The 23,382-nt window shown below is 37.2% G+C and overlaps 1 protein-coding gene across 15 annotated transcripts in view; it reads right to left on the bottom strand.

Annotated features, from left to right (window-relative positions):
• The window catches only part of LOC103022324 (ryanodine receptor 1), a 175,025-nt gene that overhangs the window by 37,333 nt on the left and 114,310 nt on the right, over positions 1–23,382 (bottom strand). For 7 of the 15 annotated variants that reach the window (XM_049483340.1, XM_049483345.1, XM_049483348.1 and 4 more), the window contains 13 exons: positions 22,970–23,290; positions 20,840–21,080; positions 20,169–20,256; positions 19,981–20,073; positions 18,281–18,295; positions 13,119–13,289; positions 10,882–10,941; positions 10,661–10,795; positions 9,011–9,123; positions 8,802–8,898; positions 8,600–8,706; positions 7,060–7,111; positions 5,369–5,452 (listed from right to left, as the gene is read on the bottom strand). In XM_049483340.1, coding sequence (XP_049339297.1) covers positions 5,369–5,452; positions 7,060–7,111; positions 8,600–8,706; positions 8,802–8,898; positions 9,011–9,123; positions 10,661–10,795; positions 10,882–10,941; positions 13,119–13,289; positions 18,281–18,295; positions 19,981–20,073; positions 20,169–20,256; positions 20,840–21,080; positions 22,970–23,290 — 1,577 coding nt within the window. The remainder of the gene's footprint in view (positions 1–5,368; positions 5,453–7,059; positions 7,112–8,599; positions 8,707–8,801; positions 8,899–9,010; positions 9,124–10,660; positions 10,796–10,881; positions 10,942–13,118; positions 13,290–18,280; positions 18,296–19,980; positions 20,074–20,168; positions 20,257–20,839; positions 21,081–22,969; positions 23,291–23,382) is intronic. The other 8 variants (XM_049483342.1, XM_049483347.1, XM_049483350.1 and 5 more) reach the window with 3 other exon arrangements.

Genomic DNA, 23,382 nt, shown 5'->3' with positions numbered 1-23,382 from the left:
CCTATCGCATTTGTAACCCCGCCCGCTTGTTTCTTCAACAGGTGTACCTTGTCTGTGCCTGTGTCTGCGCTATACATATATATATATATATATATATATATATATATATATGTGTGTGTGTGTTTGTTGAGCCTCTGTTTGTTGAGTGTTTTGGTCTACAGAGTTTTGGTTTGTTTTTTTAGATAGTTTAATTCTTTGTTTGTTTATTTCACTTCTTTGTTTGTTAAGATCTGCTTAGACATTTGTTTTATAGTCTTAGTGTTTTAGTCTTAGTGTTTATTTCTTTGTCTCAGTTTCTGTTTGTTTTTGTAATGTCTAAAAATAAAAACTTGCATTTGTATCCTGCCTCCAATGTGTTACAATAATATGCTACTGGAAAAATTGAAAATGAACATTAATATTCTACATATTATATCAACTCTTATCTATTGTATTTGGCTTAACATATTTTGTTTAATCATTATTTTGGTCATTTTTGTTACTTTGCAATCTTGGAGCTTAAAGATTTGTAAGCTAAAAATCTTTATTCCTCTTTATTTTAAACCTGAAAAATGATTTAGCACTACCTTAATCAGTCTGACACTGCTACTACACTATTGTCATTCACACACACACACACACACACTCTCTTCCCCATAAACATGAGTGGTATTAGTGATAAGGTTATTCGAGCTGCACACGTTTGCTGGCTGGCAGAAACGTTTGACTACAGCAAACAGCCCTATTCCTCCTGAGCACAGCCTGATCCTCACTTCCCTCATTCTACAGATGGGTGCTGCTTATTCCTACAGGCCTGTGTTCCTCTAACTTACCTCAACGGACAGCAGGAGCAGTCTGAAGAAATGCTGTTTTAAAGGTCTCATTCCATCGTTTTTTTATAGTTGTGGTTTCTAGTATGAATGAAGCCAAGTGAGATGTTTTTTGTGTGAAAAAAGTGCTCAGCTGTTTCTATTTAGCCCTGCTTTAGATCACTGAATTAGTGGTCTCTGCAGAATAAAAGGATTTTGGGCTCTTGCTAAATATTAAATATTCATATATGCAAATATATCACCTCTGATTGGCTAACAAAACTGCAGCAGAGAACGCCTACCTGCCTTTCCTCCAGAGTCAGTTTTACAGCTCTAAAACTCAAAGGACAAAATGTTTTCAGAGATACAGCCTTAGTTATAAAGATATAGCACTGAGTGCTAGATAAAATTAACCCTTAAACTTCACTTCAACCGTTCAACCTCAGACCACCTGCTAGCTGACGAGCTGAAGAGAGACAGTGTCAGCTCTGTCTGTGGGCGGTCCCAAGGTGGGCGAGGCCACGAACCCCTGAGATAATGTAGACACGGTGCTTTTCCTGATAAAACAATTTTTTTTGGAATATTTTCTTTTACTAGCTACTGCAGAAAATAGAGGTTAAAGAACAGTTTCATGTGCAGCGTCATATACAACCCAAAGAGACATATAGTATTATACAAACATCAAGAAAAAGTGGATTTTAGCAGAATGAGACCTTTAAAACTTAAAATAAATAAATAAATAAATACCTAAACACATTTAACACATCCGTACTATTCTGCTGATACAAGAGATTACACATGAAGGGAACATACCCACCCACCATGCATGCTGAAAATGACTGTTACCCGCCCAAAAAAAAGCACCCAAGCGTTTAACCCCCCCACCCACTAAACCACCCCCTCCCACGTCAGCCTACATGGAGAGAGATCAGGCTCTGGTAAGCAGAGAGTCTCTGGGTGTCTCTGTGTGGGACAATGTGTGTGTGTTTCTGTGTGTGTGTGTGTGTTTCTGTGTGTGTACGTGTGTGTGTGTGTGTATGAATGTGTGTGTGTGTGTCTGACTGACTGTGCAGGCTTTTACTGTAGTTCTGGGTGAGTACAGAGAGGGAGATTGCTTGGAGATTCCAATTAGAAATAAAGACATGAAGACGTGGTATAACACGAGAGATTATCACACACAGACCTGGTGCTAATCCAGAGCACTGTTTCACACTCTGATAAAAAATTGCTTTCTAGAATTAAAAACGAATATTGTGAAGTCATGCTTTGAAGTCTATCAATATGCATGATCTCACAAAAGTGAGTACACTCTTTTATCTTTTTGTCACTATTATATTATATATTTTTTTAACAGGACAACACTGAAGATAGGACCCTTTGACACATAATAAAGGAGTCAGTGTACAGCTTATAGCAGGGGTCAGCAATAGGCAGCCCGTGGCTGTGGGCAAGCATGAAACATCTGGCCTGTGAGGCTGTTTGAACTATAATGAACGAAAATGAAAAATGAAAAAGAAAAAGAAAAATTTTCTTGGGTTTACCTCCTTTGAACTGTTCTGCAATTGGGCTCAACAACCCTCTGGGCTGGAGAGCTACTAGTCTGTAGCACTCATCACATTACACTTCATTTTACAAAACTGAATTTTATTTGTGGCCCACCATATAACGGCTTGGAAAATATCTGGCTCGCGGCCAAACTCAATTGCCGACCCCTGTCTTAAAGTATAAAAGTGTAAATTTACTGTGACCTCAAAATAACTCAACACACACCATCAATGTCTAAACTGCTGGCAACAAATGTGAGCAGCATTAGCATTGGCCACTAACTGCCTTCAGTTCTAGCTCGTTCACTGTTTGGAGGTGAGTATTATCAGACTGTAGCCTGCTGCTAACCCTGGCTAGCACTGCTGGAGCAGCATTAGTATTAGCCGCAAACTGCCTTAAGCTCTAGCTCGTTCACTGTTCGGAGGTTCGGAGGTGAGTATTATCGGACTGTAGCCTGTGCGTTTTGGAAATTTTATAATCTAAGCTTACTAAAAACAAATGAAAGCGCTTTGCTTCCCCAAATAAACTGTTGTTTTTTTTTTTTTTGCAGAGAAATCTGTGTAGATTAACACCAAGCGCTTGTTTAACTTTGAAAGAAAACGTTTTTTTAAGGATTACAGTTTTGTTTACTTAACTTAGTTTAGCTTTACAGGTCTCGCCGCTGAATTAAAAGGGAAAACATGGCAACACCCCTGTTCCTTTCTAGTGTTGTATAATGCACCTTATAAGCCGGTGCACTTCATGTATGAAAATAGACGTTTACTGGTTGTGCGCCTTATAATTAGGTGCTCCTTACAGTGGAAAAATGCGGTACAGTGACATACTGAAGCAGAGCATGATCTCCTCCAATCAGAAACTGGGCTAAATATGATGGATTGGCCGATTGGCTGAGTATGTTTCCAGACCTAAACCTTACTGAGCACCTACGGTCTATCCTCAAATGGAAGGAGGAATAATGCAAGATTCCAGTGGCAATTTATGAAGCTCTAGTGAACTCCATGCCCAATTATTTTTTTAGGCAGTACTGGATATTTATGGTGGCCACATAAAATATTAATGGCTGTGTGTTCAGTTATTTGAGGGCACTGAAAATGTACTCTGTTATACTATAAGCTGTACACTGACTTCTTTACACTGTATCAAAGTGTCGTATCTTCAGTGTTGTCCTGTTAAAATATATATAATAAAATAATTATGTTTAAAATAAAATAAAGTCTATCTGTCTGTTGGACTGTCATTACTGAATTATGAAACATCAGTACTGAACCTCATTAATGCTCCTGGGGCTGCATGCAGTCAATCTCTCACACCTAGTCCATATTAATATTCATGATTTCAGAAGAGGGAAAGTTGGATTAGCAGGTTTTTATAAATGTTTGATATGAAGTGCATCAATAGAGATATTAAAAGGCAAGTTGAGTGTCTGAACTGGAACCAGGTCTGAACAGACAGGTAGGTAATGTGGTCAGTAGGTGAGTATTAGTGTTAAGAGATTAAGGGGTGCTGGTGGGCAGGCAGTAAACACACACACACACACTCGGGACAGGCTGAGTCTGGAGAGGTGGGACTGCTACTGTATTAGGGGAGCAGTTAAGGGAACTTGTGTGAGTTGCGGTTTGAGTATATGAGAATGTGTCTGCGTCTCACATCACATACACAAACTCACACACACAAACACGAGCACACACACACGTACTAACTAACACTAAGCAGGTTAAACTAAATGATTTAGAGGACAACAATGCAGGTTCTCTGTCAGGAAAGTCAGGAATAATTATAGGAGACTAAAGAGGGGTCATTAGTCTCTGTGTAGAGTCCAGGTTTAGGGGAAAAATCAATCATACAGCATTAGTGTCCTCTAAGAAAAAAAGCAATGAATAATGCTGTCCATGAGCACATCACACCAATATCTGCTTATTTCACTCCAAGTCTGATCTGGCCAATCGCTGGTCGGTGATGTGTTCCACATGTCTTGCTTGTTTTGTAGTTATTTTTTATCTTATAGTTACACTTTTGCTTCCATCTCTCTGCACTCGCTCTGGTCATGCACAGTTGACGTGTGACACAGCAACACCATGAAAACGGAGGACACGGACTCAAAAAGTAGAATCCAGCAAAAATGTGCACAAGTCAGTCCACAACATAAAGACAGTGGTGCAAGGGGGAAAAATAAACAGGAAAAAAAGAAAAGATTAAAAGAACAGGAGTAAAAAATAAACTGAAGAAAGGATAAGGAAAAAGAAGGGATCAGAAGGAAAAAATATCTATGAAGCAAGAAAGAAATAAAGTAAAAAAGGAAGAAGAAAGTAAAGGAAGGAAGGAAGGAAAAGTCACTAAAGAAAGTTAAAAAAGAAGATAAAGAAAATGTAAAAGAAAAACTAAAAGGAAGAGAAAGAAACAATGAAAAAGCAAGTAACCAAAAAAGAAAGAAAGTAAGTAAGAAAGAAAGAATCAGGAGAAAAGATGGGATCAGGAGGAAAGAAAGAAAGAAAGAAAGAAAGAAAGAAAGAAAGAAAGAAAGAAAGAAAGAAAAATAAATAAAGAAAATTTAAAAAAAAGTAAGAAAAATTTAAAATAAAGAGAAAGAAAAAGAAATTAAGTAAAAATAAAAAAAATAAAAGGATGAAATCAAAAGAACAGATGTAAAAAATAAAAGAAAGAAAGTAAAAAATAAAAATAAAAAAATAAAAACAGAAAAAAGAAAGAAAGAAAATGAACTAAAAAGAAAGAAAAAAGAAAAAGAAAAAAAATAAAGGAGTAAAGAGGGAAAAAATGTAAGAATATGATGATATGAAAAACTAAAAGAAAGAAAGATAGAAAGAAAGGATAGACCAGTCGAAATGAAGGGTTCAGAAGAGAAGAAAGACGTATTAATAAAAAGAAAGAAAGAAATAAAGATAAGGAGGGGTAAAGGAGGGCTGTAGGGGGTCTAGGGGCAGGGTGTGCAGGTGCAGTGGTCAGTGTGGTCACTCAGTGCTGTAGAGCTGTAGCTGCTCCTCTGTGTCCCGTAGCCCCAGCCCCTGGACCCCCCATACCATCTCTGTCTGTCGCACCTCAAAGGATGGCTCCTCGCCCCCCTCCTCCTCTCCCCCTTCGTCCTCCTCACCAATGTGACAGCTCTGCAGGAGGACAGCCATGTCATCATCTCACATCAGCAACATCTGGAGCATGTTCTGGAGATCCTCAGCTCAGCACAGCGTGGAGATTTCCCTGTGTTTAAATCCTGTCTGCTCTGATTCAGTTTAAACAAACCCTGCTGCAATTGCTCTATTAGTACACTACCTTAACATTAGTGTAAACTATGCCTTCTGAACTCTGATTGGTGATTCTCTGCAGCTCCACCCACAATTCTGTGCTTTAACTTCTTCTGTCTGATGCTTTAGCAAGTTTTCTGAGGTCTCTGATGCTGGTAACTCTGATGAACTTGATCCTGTACAACCACAGAAACTCTTGGTCTTCCTTTTCTGGGGCGGACCTAATGAGGGCCAGTTTCATCATAACGTTTTTGATGTTTTTTGTGACTGCACTTGAGGATATTTTTAAAGTTCTTAAAATGTTTCAAACTTTTTTTCTTTACTTACGTAGTTGAGTAGTTCTCACCATAATCTGGATTAGAACATTAGTCAAATATTCACTATTCACTGTATACCTGTAACTCTACCTCTTCACTACTTTACTTTAACTGATGCTCTCAAACACTTTATTTAGAGACAAGAAATTCAAGTTATTAACTCTTGATGAGTTCAGCACAGCTGTTAACTAAAAGCCTGAATTCCAGGTGACTCTACTTCATAAACCTGACTGACAAAATCCAGCCAAGATGTGCAAAACTGTCCCTATATAAGCAAGAGGTGCTACTTTGAGGAACGTAAAATATAAAACATATTCTGGTTTAACACTTTTTTGTTTACTAAATAATTCCATATGTTTTTCTTCATAGTTCGAATGACTTTAGTATTAATCTACAATGCAGAAAATGTTAAAATGATGAAAACATTTTGAATGGTACTGTTTGTCTGAATTGGTGGGTTATTATTTACTTTTAATATCTAACCACCCTCAGACAGCCTGAAACTGTTTTAGTTGAGTTTTTATTTTACCTTGTTATTTATTTTAATTATTATTATTATTATTATTTTAAATCTAATTTTATGTTTTACCATTTAGCCCTTTTATTTGATTTATTTTTTTCATTTCATCCTTTTATTTGTTTTGTTACTGCCTTTACTTTTGGCGTTTTACATTTTTATTCCATTTATTTTCTTCCTTTTATTTTTTTATATATTTTTTACTATTATTATTATTATTATTATTATTATTTATTTTTGTTCCATCACACTTTTATAATTGTGGTTATTTCAGTCCTTTACTTTTTATTATTCTACGTATTTATCTTTTTGTTTTTAGCCTGTTTGCATATCCTTTTATTTTGATTATTTATTTTTTTTTCGTAATTAAATCTTGCATTGTTTGCTTGTTTTTATAATTTAAATTTAATTTTCAATCCCTTTAACTCTGTGTAAGCTCGGCTACATTGAAAATGAGGGTTACCCTCAATGTTCTTACCGAGTGAAAATAAAGGTTGATTAATTGATGGATTGACTGATTTGTAGACTAAGATTTAGATATAGCCAATTAAGAGAGACAGGTTAAATTGGGGAAAAATCACCGAGCTGTGCTGGACTGTGATCCTCCATTTACAGAACTTAGATCAGATCTCACTCACCTTCGCCATAATATCAGCATATGACATGTAGAGATGATCCACATCCAGTTTTCTGCAGTAAAAACAACATCAGGTGTAACTGAGAGAGATACAGGTCTGGGTATCACCACTGATTTACAAAATTGAATCGATTAAATTCTGAATCACCCGGTCCCAATTCAATTCATTTAATTAATGATACTGCTTCATTTAGGAACATTTCCATTACAGCTTTTGTTCAGATATAAAGAGATATTGTTCAATTATAACTAATGCAACAATTGTACAAAAAAACAATCTATTATTATTGCAATATTTAGTAAACAAATGTTTTTTATTCTTATTTAATGTGTAACACACTTATACACAGCGTTAGAAACGACCTTGAAAAAGTTTTTATAGGTGAAAAAGAAAAAAATTGTAAAAATGCTAATTTGTTAGCTAAACACAAGTGAGATTTAAATGTACAAAACAATTTGACACATTAATTACTCTAGCAGGCTCAGAAAACATTTATTTGAAAAAAAAAAAAACTCTTATCCTATGACATTGATTGGCCTGTTCTGATTGGCCTGTGATTCAGCCAATCAGTTTTTAGTGTGGGTGGACAGTGTTTGTTTCCCATCCTGGATGGGATGCGTTCAGGAGCATCATGGCTCCCATCAAAACTCATTTCACCTCACACTACTCTAAAGTATATCCATGTCTTGTAAAAGTAAAAAACAATGAAAGTCTTGCCTGCTGTACAGTTTAATAATAGTGAATTTAGTTTGTGGTGAGTTTAAGTGACGAGATATATATATACAGGTCTGGAAAAAGTTAAAAGACCACTTCAGTTTCTGAATCAGTTTATCTGATTTTGCTATTTATAGGTTTATGTTTGAGTAAAATGAACATTGTTGTTTTATTCTATAAACTACAAACAACATTTCTCCCAAATTACAAATAAAATTTGTCATTTAGAGCATTTATTTGCAGAAAATGAGAAATGGCTGAAATAAAAAGATGCAGAGCTTTCAGATCTTAAATAATGCAAAGAAAACAAGTTCATATTCATAAGGCTTTAAGAGTTCAGAAATCAATATTTGGTGGACTAACCCTGGTTTTTAATCACAGTTTTCATGCATCTTGGCATCATGTTCTCCTCCATCAGTCTTACACACTGCTTTTGGATAACTTTATGCTGTTTTACTCCTGGTGCAAAAATTCAAGCAGTTCAGTTTGGTTTGATGGCTTGTGATCATCCATTTTCCTCTTGACTATACTCCAGAAGTTTTCAATTTGGTAAAATTAAAGATACTCTTGATAAATGCGAGTGAGATATCACACATTTACTGACACAGCTTGTTTAACTTGTCTAGCAGGCTTTAGCAGCTTTGAGTGAGAAAATAAACCTTGTCAATATTGTTAGCTTCTCTGAAATTACAGCATGTTTATGAACTTCTTGTCTGAACCTGCTGATAGATGAATTTAAAAGCTCAATCTCAGGTTTATATGAATCTATATCAGATAATTAATAATAATTAAAATGGTTTTTAATCTAAAAATCCACACTACTTACGTCTTCTCTGTGAGAGCTGTGCGGCTGAAATGAAGGATGAGCTGATGCAGGGGGTCTGGCTTTGCTTCCTTCTCCTCTTCCTCCTCTTCTTCCTCCTCCAACGTTTTCTAAATAAACCAATTCAGGAGCTAACGTTACAGCCAGCTCTAATCCCTCTGTCAACACGTGTGAAGGTAAGATATGAGGATAAAAGTCGACTCACAGATAAATCATCAATCATCTTGTCCTCAAAGGAGTATCCCTCGTTTTCTAACCAGTTGCGCTTGTACCCATTCAGGAACATGTTGGATCCCCGGTGTCTGCAGGGAAAGGAACAGAGAGGGAAATTTTAAATGTGTGCAGAAACCGGGGGCTGTGCCTCTATAACAGTATAGCAGTTTACAGTATCGAGTGTATATCTGAGCTGAAAACCTCGGGATGTTGTAGAGGGGCGTCATCCTGAAACAGGCCACGACGGCCCTGCGGCGCTGTTTGGACAGCAGCTTGTGCCAAACCATTTTCTTGGATTTGAAAGGATGTTCAGTCTGAGGGAGGGAAGAAGAAGAACAAGTGAGAGAGAGAGAGAGAGAGAGAGAGAGAGGCCATGGAGGTGATCAATTAGAAAAATTTGCCTTTCCTGAAGGAATTGCAAAAGGGTTTCCACTTCCATTAACTTGCTACTGCATCTTCAACTAGAATTATTGTATATTTCTAAAAGGGCAGTTAAGAGACATATGATCTTCTCTTCTTCCTCAAAGTACCAGTTGTAGCATGGTTGATGATGATGATGGAAAAAAGAAGTGTCCATGTGGTATAATTCACAATTTTATATCACTTTGTGTAATTGTTTATATTAACCTTAACATTACAAAGTATTTTAAACTATAGGTGTGTAACAGACATGGTCTTATACACCATTGAAAAGTCCAGGAATTATTATTTTCCTAGTAATAGGTAGATTTCCTGTAAGAAAAGGAAGTAGAGTAGTGCCTCCAGGTAGAGCAGTTGAGGAGCTACTACAGGTGTTCTAGCCTGACTCTGGATGTCCTTTATAACTCCAATCTGAGAAACATGTTGGTTTTCTGCTTGGGTGTAAGTACGTCCTTTGGGGTTATATTTTAGAGAGTGTTTTGTGCTAATGTGCTATGCTAACGTGCTATGGTAAGCTAACATGCTGTGCTGTGTTGTGATCTTAATTATGCTGGGCAAGTGTGCTTAAAGAACAAGTTAAATGTCTTATTTAGGAAGGGGTTTTGTTGAACCAGGCTCCAACTGGTCTTTGGGATCTATTGAATCTTGGGGAAATGGATCTACCCAGAAGTTGCCACAAAAGGATAATAAACACAGGGATCTAATTTGCAGAAGGGGCACCCACTATATTTACTAAAAGTCACTGCGTAATATACTGTGAAACCATCAGAATCTTGCAAAATACCATGATATACATTTTTGTTCATACCACCCAGTAGGGGTGGGCGATATAGCCCTAAAACAATATCCCGACATTTCATGGTATTTTCGCGATAACAATATTCTTGACAATAACAAAACACTGAATTACAACAAAAAATTCAAGAATACACTCACTACTGCAACAAAATTAAAATTTTATTTAATTATTGTATATGATATGATATGGCACACCCCTAACTGAGATATGAAAAAGATTTTTCTTGATTTGTAACAGACATCAATGATCCAGAATGTCATGATACTAATAATAATGCACTCCAAATATCTCCATATATTCAGGATTAAGGTAAAATAAATGATACTTGACAAATATAATCTGTCTTTAGTATATTGATCATAAGAAATGAGAACAGTGTGATTTTTTTTTATAAAAAACAGTAAAAAAGTAGTACACTGATGAGATAATTAGGGGTGGGTGATATGGCACGATATTTCAGGGTATAATACCGTTCTCGATATAAAAAAATGTTGGCGATATTATCGCGGACGATACGATATAGCACACCTTTACCACCTAAACAGTATATGCTGTTACAAACTCACCTGTATGTACGTATATGCTGTATGCATTCTATACTATATATTAATGTATTTGTGTGTATGACTTACCACTTCAATGTGGTACAGCACAGCAGATACCTCCTGTACTCTCTTCACAACTTTTTCTGGGTTCTCAGCATCTTCTGCTTTGCCTGAAGTCTCTTTATACAGAGCCATCTGCCAACGCATGGAGGGGTCCTCCACCTGCACAGATAGAGATAGTAAGAGAGAGAGAGAGACACGTGTAAACAGCCCCTCAGTCTCCAGCTCAAACAAACCTCTGTCCTTACCTTGCCTTGTAGATGCAGGTTATTCTGCAGGAATTCCCTCACTTCCTCATCTGTGTCTTTCTGTAATAAACCCAGACGTTAACAGACATTTAAAAGCAGCAGGTGCAAATGTTGAAAGCAGAAAGACAGATTTACAGATGGTATGATTTTTTATTATTTTTTTAATTTTCTCTGTAGTTTTCTCCGTCCCAATTTAGTTGTTGCAAGCCCACTTTCAAAAAAAATCTTTTGTATGAAATTGCTTTTAGAGCTGGGACGGCTAGCATATGTTTCATTCAGTTCAGCACGCTTGGAGAACACTAACTACCGATAGTGACATTAGCCTATGCTGAAAACTGAAATCTGTTTTCTCTAGAGCTGCAGGTCAGTCACTGAAGAACAAATTCACAGGACAGCACCAACACTTAGACCAGGGGTCGGAAATTTGGTTTGGCGGCGGGTTAGATATTTTTCAAGCCATTACGTAGAGGGCCACAAATAAAATTCTGTTTTGTAAAATGAAGTGTATTGGGATGGAGCTACAGACTGGTAGCTCTTCAGCCCAGAGGGTTGTTGAACCCGATTGCAGAACAGTTGAACTAAAAGCAGGTAAACCCAAGAAGAAAGGAGAAAATAAATAAATAAACACACAGGATCGAACCCATTTTGTCAGGGTCATGGTCCAATACACTACCGCTGCCCAGGCTAGTGAATTGGGACAATACCGGGAAAAAAATGCCCTTGTAAGGAGATAAGGGAGCATTTTATTATTTTTTTTTTTTCATTATCGTTCCTTATAGTACAAAAAACCTCACGGGCCAGATGTTTCATGCTTGCGGGCCACATCTGGCCCACGGGCCGCCTATTGCTGACCCCTGACTTCGACTACGTTAACACAGCAGGTAAATGTTTTCAATTCTGATTTGGATCACTTCAATATGTGGTACCAACATCTGATACGTATCAAAATCTGATACGTAGCAAAACGTGATGCGTAGCAAAAAAGGCCAGGTTGGAATTTATCCATTTTATATGAACATGATGGAAAAGACAGTGAAAATTGACAGTTTGTAGACAGGAAAATGAACAGCAGCAGCCACTGCAGTCGAGTGGCTTTACTGCTCCTTACAACCTGACTGATAGAATTTATTCATAAGGCACTCTGGATAATAAGAAGCACTGTCGACTTTTGGAAAATGTAAGGATTTCAAGTGTGCCTTATAGTGTGAAAAATATGGTAAATTTAAAAATAAAAACCTCATTGTGGACAAATAACATGTTTGAATGGATTCTTATTCTTATTCATGGCTGATTGAGATTCTGGCTGCGGTTAAAGTAAAACTTAATGTGAAGCACTGCTCTGTGGCATGTCCGTGCCACAAAGCGCAAAACAATTAGACAGATGCCAGAATTAGGTCATATTTAAAAGATTATGTGAACAGCGTAAACCAAATATCAGATTTTGAGAGAAAATCAGATTTGTGACACTTTTACCTGCAGTGTGAACGCAGCCTTAGACAGTTTAGAGCAGGGGTCACCAACATGGTGCCCGCGGGCACCAGGTAGCCCGCAAGGACCTTATGAGTAGCCCGCAGACCTGGTCTAAAAATAGCATTTTTGTTGCTATTCTTTTTTTTTTTAAATCACAGTTGCATTGGTGTAATTTTAGATTATATTAGATTAATATTAGCTTAGAGATAGCCTATAGTTTATATATTATTATACAATATAATGTAATATAATATGTAATATTATATTAAAATATAATATAATATAAAATGTAAACAATTGCAGAGATTTATAAAAATAGTGTTGCATATTGATATGTGTCTTCACATAGATGAATGTCATTAATTATTAATAATAACATATAATTAAAGGTAAATTGAGAAAAGTTGTAATTTCATGAGTGTGTATCAAACTGGTAGCCCTTCGCATTAATTGGTACCCAAGAAGTAGCTCTCAGGTTCAAAAAGGTTGGTGACCCCTGGTTTAGAGCTATTTTCAAGCCAAAATGGGTTATTTCAATTGAAAAACTTCACTTTTTTGTGTAACTGACTCACTTTTACTCCACTGCTGTAAACATATATCGCACTGTTCAATCTAAGCCCTAAACCCAAATCCATCAATAACAGTATGCCTCCTGTGATTGGATCACTTAGGAACAGTTGGCACATTTCTGGAACAAATCTGTTAATGTGTCAATTATATATCAAACACAACCTAACAAAATTCACTGCATTATATTATTTCAGTACCAGAGAGTAGCGGATCTTGGCCAAGTTAATGAGCTCCTGGTCTGCAGGGGAGCACATATTCAGACCAATGGGGAGCAGTTTCTTCAGAGCTGCTACAATCAGTGATGTCTGCACAGAGTAGCGATCGCCGCGTCGCTTCTTCTTCGTACGTTCTGCGTCTGCACCACCACCCTAAAAGAGACTCAGCACAGTTAGACTGAACCACTTTCCTCTGAGCGGGAAATCCAGGATGCGTTGGGAAAAAGGTAGAAGTGGGGATTAAACTGCCTACTTACCTGAAGAGAGAAACAATCTCTATATATAAAATAATGGATTACAGAGCATTTTTTCCTAGTTTCTCAAACTCAAATATTTGGATCTGCATCTTAATTTGGTCAACAGTACATTTTAATTTGAGCCACAAAAACATTAGTAAATCTGCTGTAGCAAAAAATTGTTAAAATACACAGAACCAGTGAAAAGTTTGAAAGCACTATAAATTCAGGGCTTTTAATACTAAAATCTAAAACAATATGAAGAAAAACTGTGAAGAAAAAGTGTGAAACAAACCAGACTATGTTTTCAATTTTAGATTCTTTAAAGTGTCTCCTCTTGCTTAGATGACAGTTTTGCACACCTTGGCTGGATTTCACCTGGAATTCAGGCTTTCAGTTAACAGCTGTGCTGAACTCGTCAAGAGTTAATTACTTGATTTTGTGTTATGTTGTGAAGAGGTAGAGTTGGTATACAGAGTAATGTTTTTTATTGCTGTAAAATTATACTGCATAAGCAGATAATAGTTAAACAGTTCTAAAGAAGTGCAACTGCCTAAGTGTCTGCTTGTCAGTGGACATAGGAATCAACAGTGGGAATAAACTGCCCAGAAGGCGGAGCTACAAAATATATAGGGGATTTTTAGCTCATTTACTAATGCAGGGCTCTTGAGTGTGACCCACTTCATCAATAGTGCAACCTTTATATTTTATTCTGGTCACACCAGAACGGCCAGCCGTCTCTGTGTGGTTCAAGGCTCATATTACTGTCTAAACCAATCAGAGCGTGTGAAGGACGAAACCACACTGTGATATAATTATATTTTAACATCACTCAGAATCTGACAGAGGCGTGTTTTCAACATAATTTATTAAGAAAACAATGATTAATTCAGCTTGAAAATACAGTTAGCATGACCAGTTAGCTGTTAGCCACTACCCCTCTCCATTAACACCAGCAGTCTGTTAGCCTAGCTAGCATTGAACCATCAGTTGCATTCTGGTGTTGTAAAGGTATTAGCTACAGACTGGAGTAAACTATAGTCATAATCCACATTTCCTATAAAACCACAGGATCTACAAACACTAACCAGCACAAACACACTCATCTGCTGTTATGAGTGCTGATTAATGTTGCCAGTTAGCTGTTAGCCATCTTCAGTAAAATCTGCAGTCTGTTAGCCTAGCTAGCATTGAGCTGTCAGCTGTAATCCAGTGTTGTGAAGGTTAATAAATAACTAAATAACTCAATAAATAACTAAATAACTGAACTATAGCCATAATCCACATCCAATATCAAACCACATATCCTACCCACTCTAGCCAGCACTAAGAAAACTATCTGTTATTAAAAACAGTGATTAAATTAGCTCGAAAAAATACAGATACCACCGGTTAGCTGCTAACCATATCCATTAACACCAGCAGTCTGTTAGCCTAGCTAACGCTGAGCTGTCCGCTTGACAGCTTGAATGTAATAAATAAATAACTCAAGTGAACTACAGCCATTATCTACACTGAATATCAAACCACTTATCCTACCCACTCTAACCAGCACTAAGAAATCAATCAGTTATTAAAAACCAGTGATGAATTCAGCTAGAAAACACAGTTAGCATCACCGGTTAGCTGTTAGCCATTGCAGATAATCTGCTATCTGCTACATGTCATAATCAAAGTCATCAGATCAGCTTGTAGACTTACACTTCAATTTTATTTCATTTTGACTTTATTAAGTACACTTTTGATTAAACTATTTTCAACTATTAATGTAAAACTGTAAGACGCATTTGAGTAACTGCTGGCATAAGTGACTTTCTTAAAATTTAAGTAATTTCACTTAGATTTTAAGTAATTTAAATAAATAAAGGTGCATCAAACTATATAAAATGTATTTTATTTTTTTTATCTTGAGAGATTTAAGCTTAAGTTTAAGGTCAGTAAAGCACATTTTCCGTATTTTATTATCTTTCTTCTAGACTTGTTTGTTAATTATTTACAAGTCAATATTGCCTAGATGAACAGTGATAAAAAGTCAACCTGTAAAACTGTGGTGTTAAAGGCAATGCAGTCAAAAAAGTGCAAATATTTAGTCTAGAGCCCTGTAATGTTGTATAGGCCCAACTCAAAATGTATTGACTAAAATGAGATGCAGAAATGTTGTAAAGAAATGGGTTAATGAGTTAAATGGGTTAAAAATGCTCTTTGATCGGATACATTAGGATATATTGGCCTGCCATTAATATTTGTTGTATGTTGTATGTTGTACCACAGACTGAATGTAAGAAACAGTCTATAAATAATATTTGCCACATATTACATAAAACATTAGGAGTGGAACAATCTGAGTGGGGAATGGGGATGGGGGTGTGGGTGTGTATCTCAAATGAACATAGGAGAAACAGTACATACAGGAGCATCATGCTTGAAAGGCAAACACTAAACACAGACAGTAAAATCTACAGGTACATACTGTAACTCCTCCAGTGAGTGTTAAGTTCGGAATAAAAGGTAGGGGGCAGTGTTGCTGTAGTGAGAGATCGGTCTATGCACACACAATGCAGTCCCATTGGTTAGTATTGCGACGTAGCCCACTGTAAACCAGCACAGCACACTAGAAACCAGCACCAGGCTAAGGGGCCTCCTCCATCACCCCTCAGCTCTCACGCTCCCAAACATACGCTCTCCACTGCTACTGCTGCAGGACCTCATTACTGACTGTTATCTGCTGCCGGATACATTCCCTCTGATCAGTGTGGAATAAAACTCTTTGTGTGTGTGTGTGCGTCAGAGAGAGAGAGAGAGAGTGTGTGTTTGGGAAGAGGGAATATTTGGTGAGCAGATAACAGGTGATGATTCAGTAATGATCATCCTACAGTGCCGGAGTGGACGCATGATCCTAAGGCCTACAGTTGATACACAACCTTAGATGGAACATTTTCAGGGACTGGGCATGTGAGTTGTGTGACATCAATGAGTGAAGTGAGTCGGGTGACATCATAGGTGTGAATTGGTCATCTAGACTCATGCTAAAAAATGAGGACACACCTTTAATTGTTCTCGTAGCGCTTTAGTTAGAAATATGCACTTATCTTTTAAACAATACGTACAGTGTATTCAGCTTTTACTGAGGAAAAAAAGAAAACGTAACCAACCTAACTTATTTCCTAGAAGTGTGTGGTGGTAAATTCAATACTAGTTAAAGTTATCTTCATTTTTTTTTTTTTTACTTGATTTAGGGATTTTTTGTCTGGAAAATTCGTCGTGTGTGTGTGTGTGTGTTTTTTTTTCACCTGTAAATGAAGTAATACTACAATTCCAAAATTGACATAATGGTAATAGAACAGCATAGCAAAGCAGTTATACCCTTTTAAAATATAGTGTATTTCCTGCAAAAACACCCGAAGAAAGGGCACTTTTTATCACGGTACACATGAAAATAATGTAAAAGTAGCAATTTACAGTTACATATACTATGATTATGAAACTGTATTTAATCATATATGGTATTATAAAGTGCTCTTTTTTAGGTCTATTTTTATACGTAAACGCACCAGATTATAAGGCACTGGGGGGGTTGGGAGGGATAACTAAGTAAAGTGAAGCTAAGCTAAGTAGACTGTATTTCTAAATTCTCTCCTGAAAACGGTTTATTTGGTTGAGTTAATTTCCAGATTTCCACTGAGGCTGGGTGCAGCAGCATTAGCATTAGCGGCTAACCGCTAGCACTAGCATGGCTACATTTTGGAGTGTTCTGGCAGGGTGATTTTAGCTATACTGTAATGAATACTGTAATGATTTGTTATTAATGTAATTGAGTCACAGTACTAACTCTAATTAAAATATGGCAAAATACTTGCAATCACAACTGCAAGTATTTTACTGTGATATTACAGGGAAATATGTTATGTTATATATTTAAATAATTTATTATTATATATATTTTACACATTATTTTTACATAAGCATTTTTTCATTTGTTAAATTTGTGTAGAAATGTTAACTCCATCTCTTAAATAAAGTTTATATAAGTACATAATAATAAGTAAACATGTTTTTCATAGGGTGTCCTTATTTTTTTCATGACTGTAAACGTTTATTACCAGGGAGTTTCTTTTTAATTCAATTAGAATGGAGGGGGTCAGTAGGAGTTGGGGGTGGGGTTTATGAGAATATGATTTAATATGATTAAAACCCCCCTACAAAATAATTATAACAAAAAAAAAAAAACACAAAACAAAGACACATGATTAATGATCCAATACCCTCCTCCTGCTGCTAAATGCTGTGAAGAGATGAACGATGGGGGGAAATGGGTGCATGTTCAGTATAAGAGAAGAGGGGGTTAAGGGAGCCCCCTGTGACGGAGCCTCATCACCGTGACTTCAAAAGTAAAACACCCCCAAGTCAACAACAAACAACAACACTAAGAGAAAGAGCAGTAAAATCAGGAAGAAGAGAATGAGTGAGAGACAGAAAAAGAGAGAGAATAAGGAAAAGACGAGAGAGACTCTGCACTGCAGAGCTGCAGCAAACATGACCCAGCAAGTGGCAAACCCATCAAACTCACTGGCAGGACAATGGGACTCGGGTCCAGCAGCAAAACGGCAGCTGAACGGAGTGCCATGAACCTGATTCTGATAACTACAGCTGAGAGCTTCCATCAAACCCTTTACACAGCAACACCACACACACCGGCAGAGAACAGGGCTTTAAATTGTTTAATTATGAATTTTATTAAAATTAAACTTAGGGTAAGTTGATGCATTTCACTGAATGGGTGAATTCCACCGGTGTTTGAATGCAGAGTGTGCCAGTGTGCCAGTGTGTGTGGGTGTTTGATAGGGAAAGCCTCGGCACTGGGGTGCCATGCGATCAGCACAGCCTTGTCGTGCAGAAACGTGGTCTAACCTCTCCGTCCCCAGCCTAGAGAACCCACCAGGACAGAACACAGAGAGAAACAGCTCTGTTAACATCTCCGCTCCGGTGTACCTGCAGCACCGCTCATCCAGCCTACAACCCCACCCTCACAGGAGGGTCAGACATAACGGCAGTAAAAAACAGCAAAAAATAGTGCTGCTCCATAGAAGACCAAAACCAATGAAGATAAAGAGAAACTGCTACACAAGGAAATCAAACATTTAAAAAAGAAATAAAAAAACAAACAAACAAACAAAAAAAAAAAACACTATGGCCCAATCCCATTTCTCTTCTTGGCCCTACACTAAGCCCTACAGGTTAGGAAAAGTGTTGGGGCTACATGGCCCTTCAAACTTCAAACTGCGGGCTATAAGAAACACTGGCAAGATGGCAGCACTAGCAACCAAAGAAACCCACAAATTTGAGTATTTGAGTTAGAAGTTAAGATAATCACTTTATCATTGTTTATTGTGTAGTTTCAATGTTTCATGGTCATTTTCTTTATAATAAGCATAAAAAATAGGTAGTATTTCATTTTAGTAGCTATCTAGCAAGCTAACATTCCCATTCCACCTTAATAAATAGTGCAACAAATAGCAAAGGCTGTAGCATTTAAGGTGGAATAGAAAAAATAAAAGCTAATTTTAGCTCCCTCTGTTTTACATGTTCGCGTCTATAGGTAGGGAGCCCAGATTTAGACCTACATGACTCTTCAAACAGATTTTTCAGAGGCACACTCAAAACAGAGGGCTAATGTAAGTGTTTTCCTTGTTAAAATTACAATAATCACTATATTACTATAGTTAAATGTCTAGTTGTAATGTTTCATTGCAATTTTCTTCATAACAAGCATTAAAAAGCTAGTACTGCATTTCATCTAGCAAGTTAACTTTCCCATTCCACCTTAAATAGTGCAACCATTTCAACAATAAAAGTAAAAAAGGTAATTAAAGCTTATTTCACCTTTAATCACATAGGAGTTAAGGAATGGACAGTAATAATTAATTTGTAAATCATACACATACGATAAAGCCCTAAATTTAACTAGTTAAGCAGCAGATAGGTTGCTGAACTTTAGAGCTTCACTGCTATATCTACAGCTCTGGAAAAAAATAAGAAAGCACTTAAAAATTAAGTTTTGCTTTGATTTTACCAAATTGAAAACCTCTGAAATATAATCAAGAGGAAGATGGCTAATCTCAAGCCATCAAACAAAACTTGAATTTTTGCAATTTTGAATTTCACAAGTGCCATAAAGTTATCCAAAAGCAGTGTGTAAGACTGGTGGAGGAGAACATGATGCCAAGATGCATGTAAACTGTGATTAAAAACCAAATATTGATTTCTGAACTCTTAAAACTTTATGAATATGAACTTGTTTTCTTTGCATTATTTGAGGTCTGAAAGCTCTGCATCTTTTTTGTTATTTCAGCCATTTCTCATTTTCTGCAAATAACAAATGCTCTATATGGCAATATTTTTATTTGGAATTTGGGAGAAATGTTGTCTGTAGTAAAAACAAGTGGTAAGGGTACACACGAGAAATGGGATTGGGCCCAAATCTTACACTACAAATAAACAGAACAAAAACAGAAAACGCCTTATTATTTACAGCTGTATACCTCAGAAAACTAAAACAGTATAACTGAGCTCCAGGTAGAGTACGTTCTAGTTGTGACTGCAGACCTTACCTTGCTCATCTTGCTCTTGCTGTCACCCATGAGGAAGGACATGTTATTGATCTCATTCATCACCACAAAGTTCTGCTCCTCACGCTTGAAGTTCTGGAGAAGAGAGTGATGCAATGAGATGAAGTGTAACTCTTCACATCAGAGTTTACTTAAATGGTAATACTAATCTATTTAATGTCTATACTCACATGAGATTTGGACCAAAAAATGAAAACTTCCCCCACCATCCTGAAGAGGTCTTCAGCATCAGGATCTGGGCAGGTCAGCCACCTCGCCCTTTAAAGCACAAACATCAGGTAAAAACATTATTAGTCAACTACTTGACAACTAAAATTTTGTATGATTTTTAAATTATAAATGAAAAAAAGAAACACTTAGGAAACACACTGTCCAGTGATTCTGGAAAATGACTGATTTTCTATTTTGCAAAGTAAAAATTATTTTAAATATATAAATAGTTCAGCAAATGTAAATTAAGATGTGAAGTTAATTTATTTGCAAAAAAACAAACATGTTTAGGTTGAGCTTTAGATGATTGGTTTGGCAGAGTACAGTCACAGGCAGATATAGCAGTATGGGTTTTACACATCATAGGTAAATGGTTAAAAACTATTTGGCAATAAAAGACCCTGACACTTCAAGTGAAAAATCAAGTCTAAAATACAGCGAAAACACAGCAAAGTTAAGGTTCACCTCAGATGAAATTAAAAGCTCTGCACGGCTAAAATTAAGGCATAACACAGCTAAAATTGCAAACTATCAGGTTAATATCCTTTACTGAGAGGAACAGAAGCGCTGCGCTGTTAAAATACTAATCCGCCATAGTCAGAGCACCTACAGCACCCTGTGAGTGAAGCACCTGTTATTGTCCACATAGCGGATGAGCAGTGGATAGAGGGCGTAGAGATCTCTGCAGAGCACAGCAAATTCATCACGGATAGTTCCTCCCTCACTGTCCACCTCCGTCTTCCCCTCCATGCGCAGCTGTTCCTCCTCAGCCACCACCTTCCCTGAGCGCTTCTTCAGCTTCTCCATGGTGGGGATGAAGTGAGACTTCAGCATTTCTGGCTTGGCTCTGCTTACAATAGGCTGGGCGAACACTGCAGGAAACAGACAGGTGAGGCATTATCACATTTACTGTGGAACCCATACAAGGGGTTCTATTCAGGGGTTCTAGCAAGAAAGCCAGTGTTCACTGTTGCAAACCATTTTATAGTATGAACACAGTAGGACAACGTTTAGGGGCGTTTTTACACCTGTAGCTGGTTTCTACAATCCGGATCAGTTGATGAGTTTGTTATTTATTTGGAGCGTTTCTCCCTCTGTTTGGTTTGGTTTCACACAGGCATAAACCTAAACGCACTAAAATATGCACAAATAAACCACGCAAAAACATTGTCTCCTCTGATTGGTCAAAGCTATCTGGTGTGGGAGTAAGAAATGTAAATATAGCGACAAGATTGTGTTACAGCGTGTATATCTGTGCAGTTTGAAGCTGCTTTAACACTAAAATGCTGCGCTTTCAAACACAGTATTTTTAATGGGACATGCAGTGCAGATGTACACATATCAAATGGCGTTATGTGGCTGCAAGTGTGTAAACAGCATGGAGCAGCAGCAGAGACAGCGTTTGTTCATAGCTGTGGTAATTGTAAAAGTGTTATCTGGCTAATATATATGGAGCTAAATTAGTGCCAAAACTACGCAAATAAAGAAAACATATTCTGTAAATATGATACTACTTGCAAACAAACACAGCACGTTTTACAAATACAAAACTCGACTATCTAACACACACGGTGTGTTTTACAAACACAAAACCTGATGGTTGTAAATATATATGTAAACTTTAAATAAATACACAGCTGTTTTCTAATACATTGCTCTTAACAAACAAATATAACACATTTTATAAATGCAAAAAGCAATAAATGACAAGTAAAACAGGATTTTCAAACATTTCCATGTCATGATTCATGAACACGCACAGACCATTTGTAATTCACGCGACTTTTAGCACACTTTTAGCAGTCGCAAACTCGTGTTGAGATTTTCTCACAAATACACCCAACCCTCATACAAATGCATCGCCCCAGAACAGCAGATGGCGCTGTAGGACACTTTACAAGATGTGGCTGCGAGGCAAAGCAAGCTCTACTGTCCAGCACTTCCCAGTGCATTAATTAACACTGATTAAGGTGTTTAACTCTACCATTTCATACCTGATTTACACACGGTTTGGTTTGTTACAAACAGCATAGATATAGTTATGATATAGGACACTGTTACACATAGATAGATAGATAGATAGATAGATAGATAGATAGATAGATAGATAGATAGATAGATAGATAGATAGATAGATAGATAGATAGATAGATAGATAGATTGTTAAGAGCAATGTATTAGAAAACAGCTGTGTATTTATTTAAAGTTTACGTATATATTTACAACCATCAGGTTTTGTGTTTGTAAAACACACCGTGTGTGTTAGATAGTCGAGTTTTGTATTTGTAAAACGTGTTGTGTTTGTTTGCAAGTAGTATCATATTTACAGAATACGTTTTCTTTATTTGCGTAGATTTGGCACTAATTTAGCTCCATAAATAAACCACATTAAACTGAGTGTCATGGCTGTGATCAGTGGACTTTGCACAGACTACGTGTGTAAACAGCATGGAGCAGAGCCAGTGTTTGTTCATAGCTGTGGTAATTAGTGTTATCTGACCAGTATATCAGATTAACCTGTGCCTTATCAGTAGTTTTGCTATAATAACATGGGTATATTCGATAGCTGGGTCACGTTCTCACAGAAAGCAAACCGCTCCAGGGTTTGTTTGGGACCAAACAGAGACCACCTCCTCTAGCTGGTTTCACACCTGCTCAATCGAACCACACTAACGGTACAAATGAACCAGAGTCTGTTTTAATCAGAACAAACAGTGCTGATGTGAAAACGCCCTAAGAGCCTCAAAATAATCTTACTAACCAGCTAATCTCTTCATCCAGGAGGCCTCATCAATGCCTAGGTTATTGACCACGATCTTCATGATGCTGCCCAACAGCTGGTTGAGTTGTTCGGAGGTGACATCAGTGCACAGCTGTCCTTCCTGTTCAGGGAAGTTCTCCACCCCCCTCTCCCACCAGCGGGGAAGATAGTTACACAGCATGGGCAGAGTGATTTCTATCACATGCGGCATTTCAGTATAGCGAGCTCCTGACTCTGCCAGGTGTCCGATCTCCTTCATCAGCACGTCCAGCTCAGGGATGTCCAGACACAACTCCTGCACCTGATCAGGCAGACCCAAGACTGGAGAACAGAAAGAAGTAGAACATTAAATAGACAGATATTCAGTCGTCACATCAGATACATACAGTAATAAGACTACTATTTTTAAGTAT

This window comes from Astyanax mexicanus, chromosome 9 (assembly GCF_023375975.1).
Source record: "Astyanax mexicanus isolate ESR-SI-001 chromosome 9, AstMex3_surface, whole genome shotgun sequence".
NCBI classification, from domain to species: domain Eukaryota; kingdom Metazoa; phylum Chordata; class Actinopteri; order Characiformes; family Acestrorhamphidae; genus Astyanax; species Astyanax mexicanus.
The sequence above is the reverse complement of the archived record's forward strand: the minus strand, read 5'-3'. Positions and strand labels throughout refer to the sequence as shown.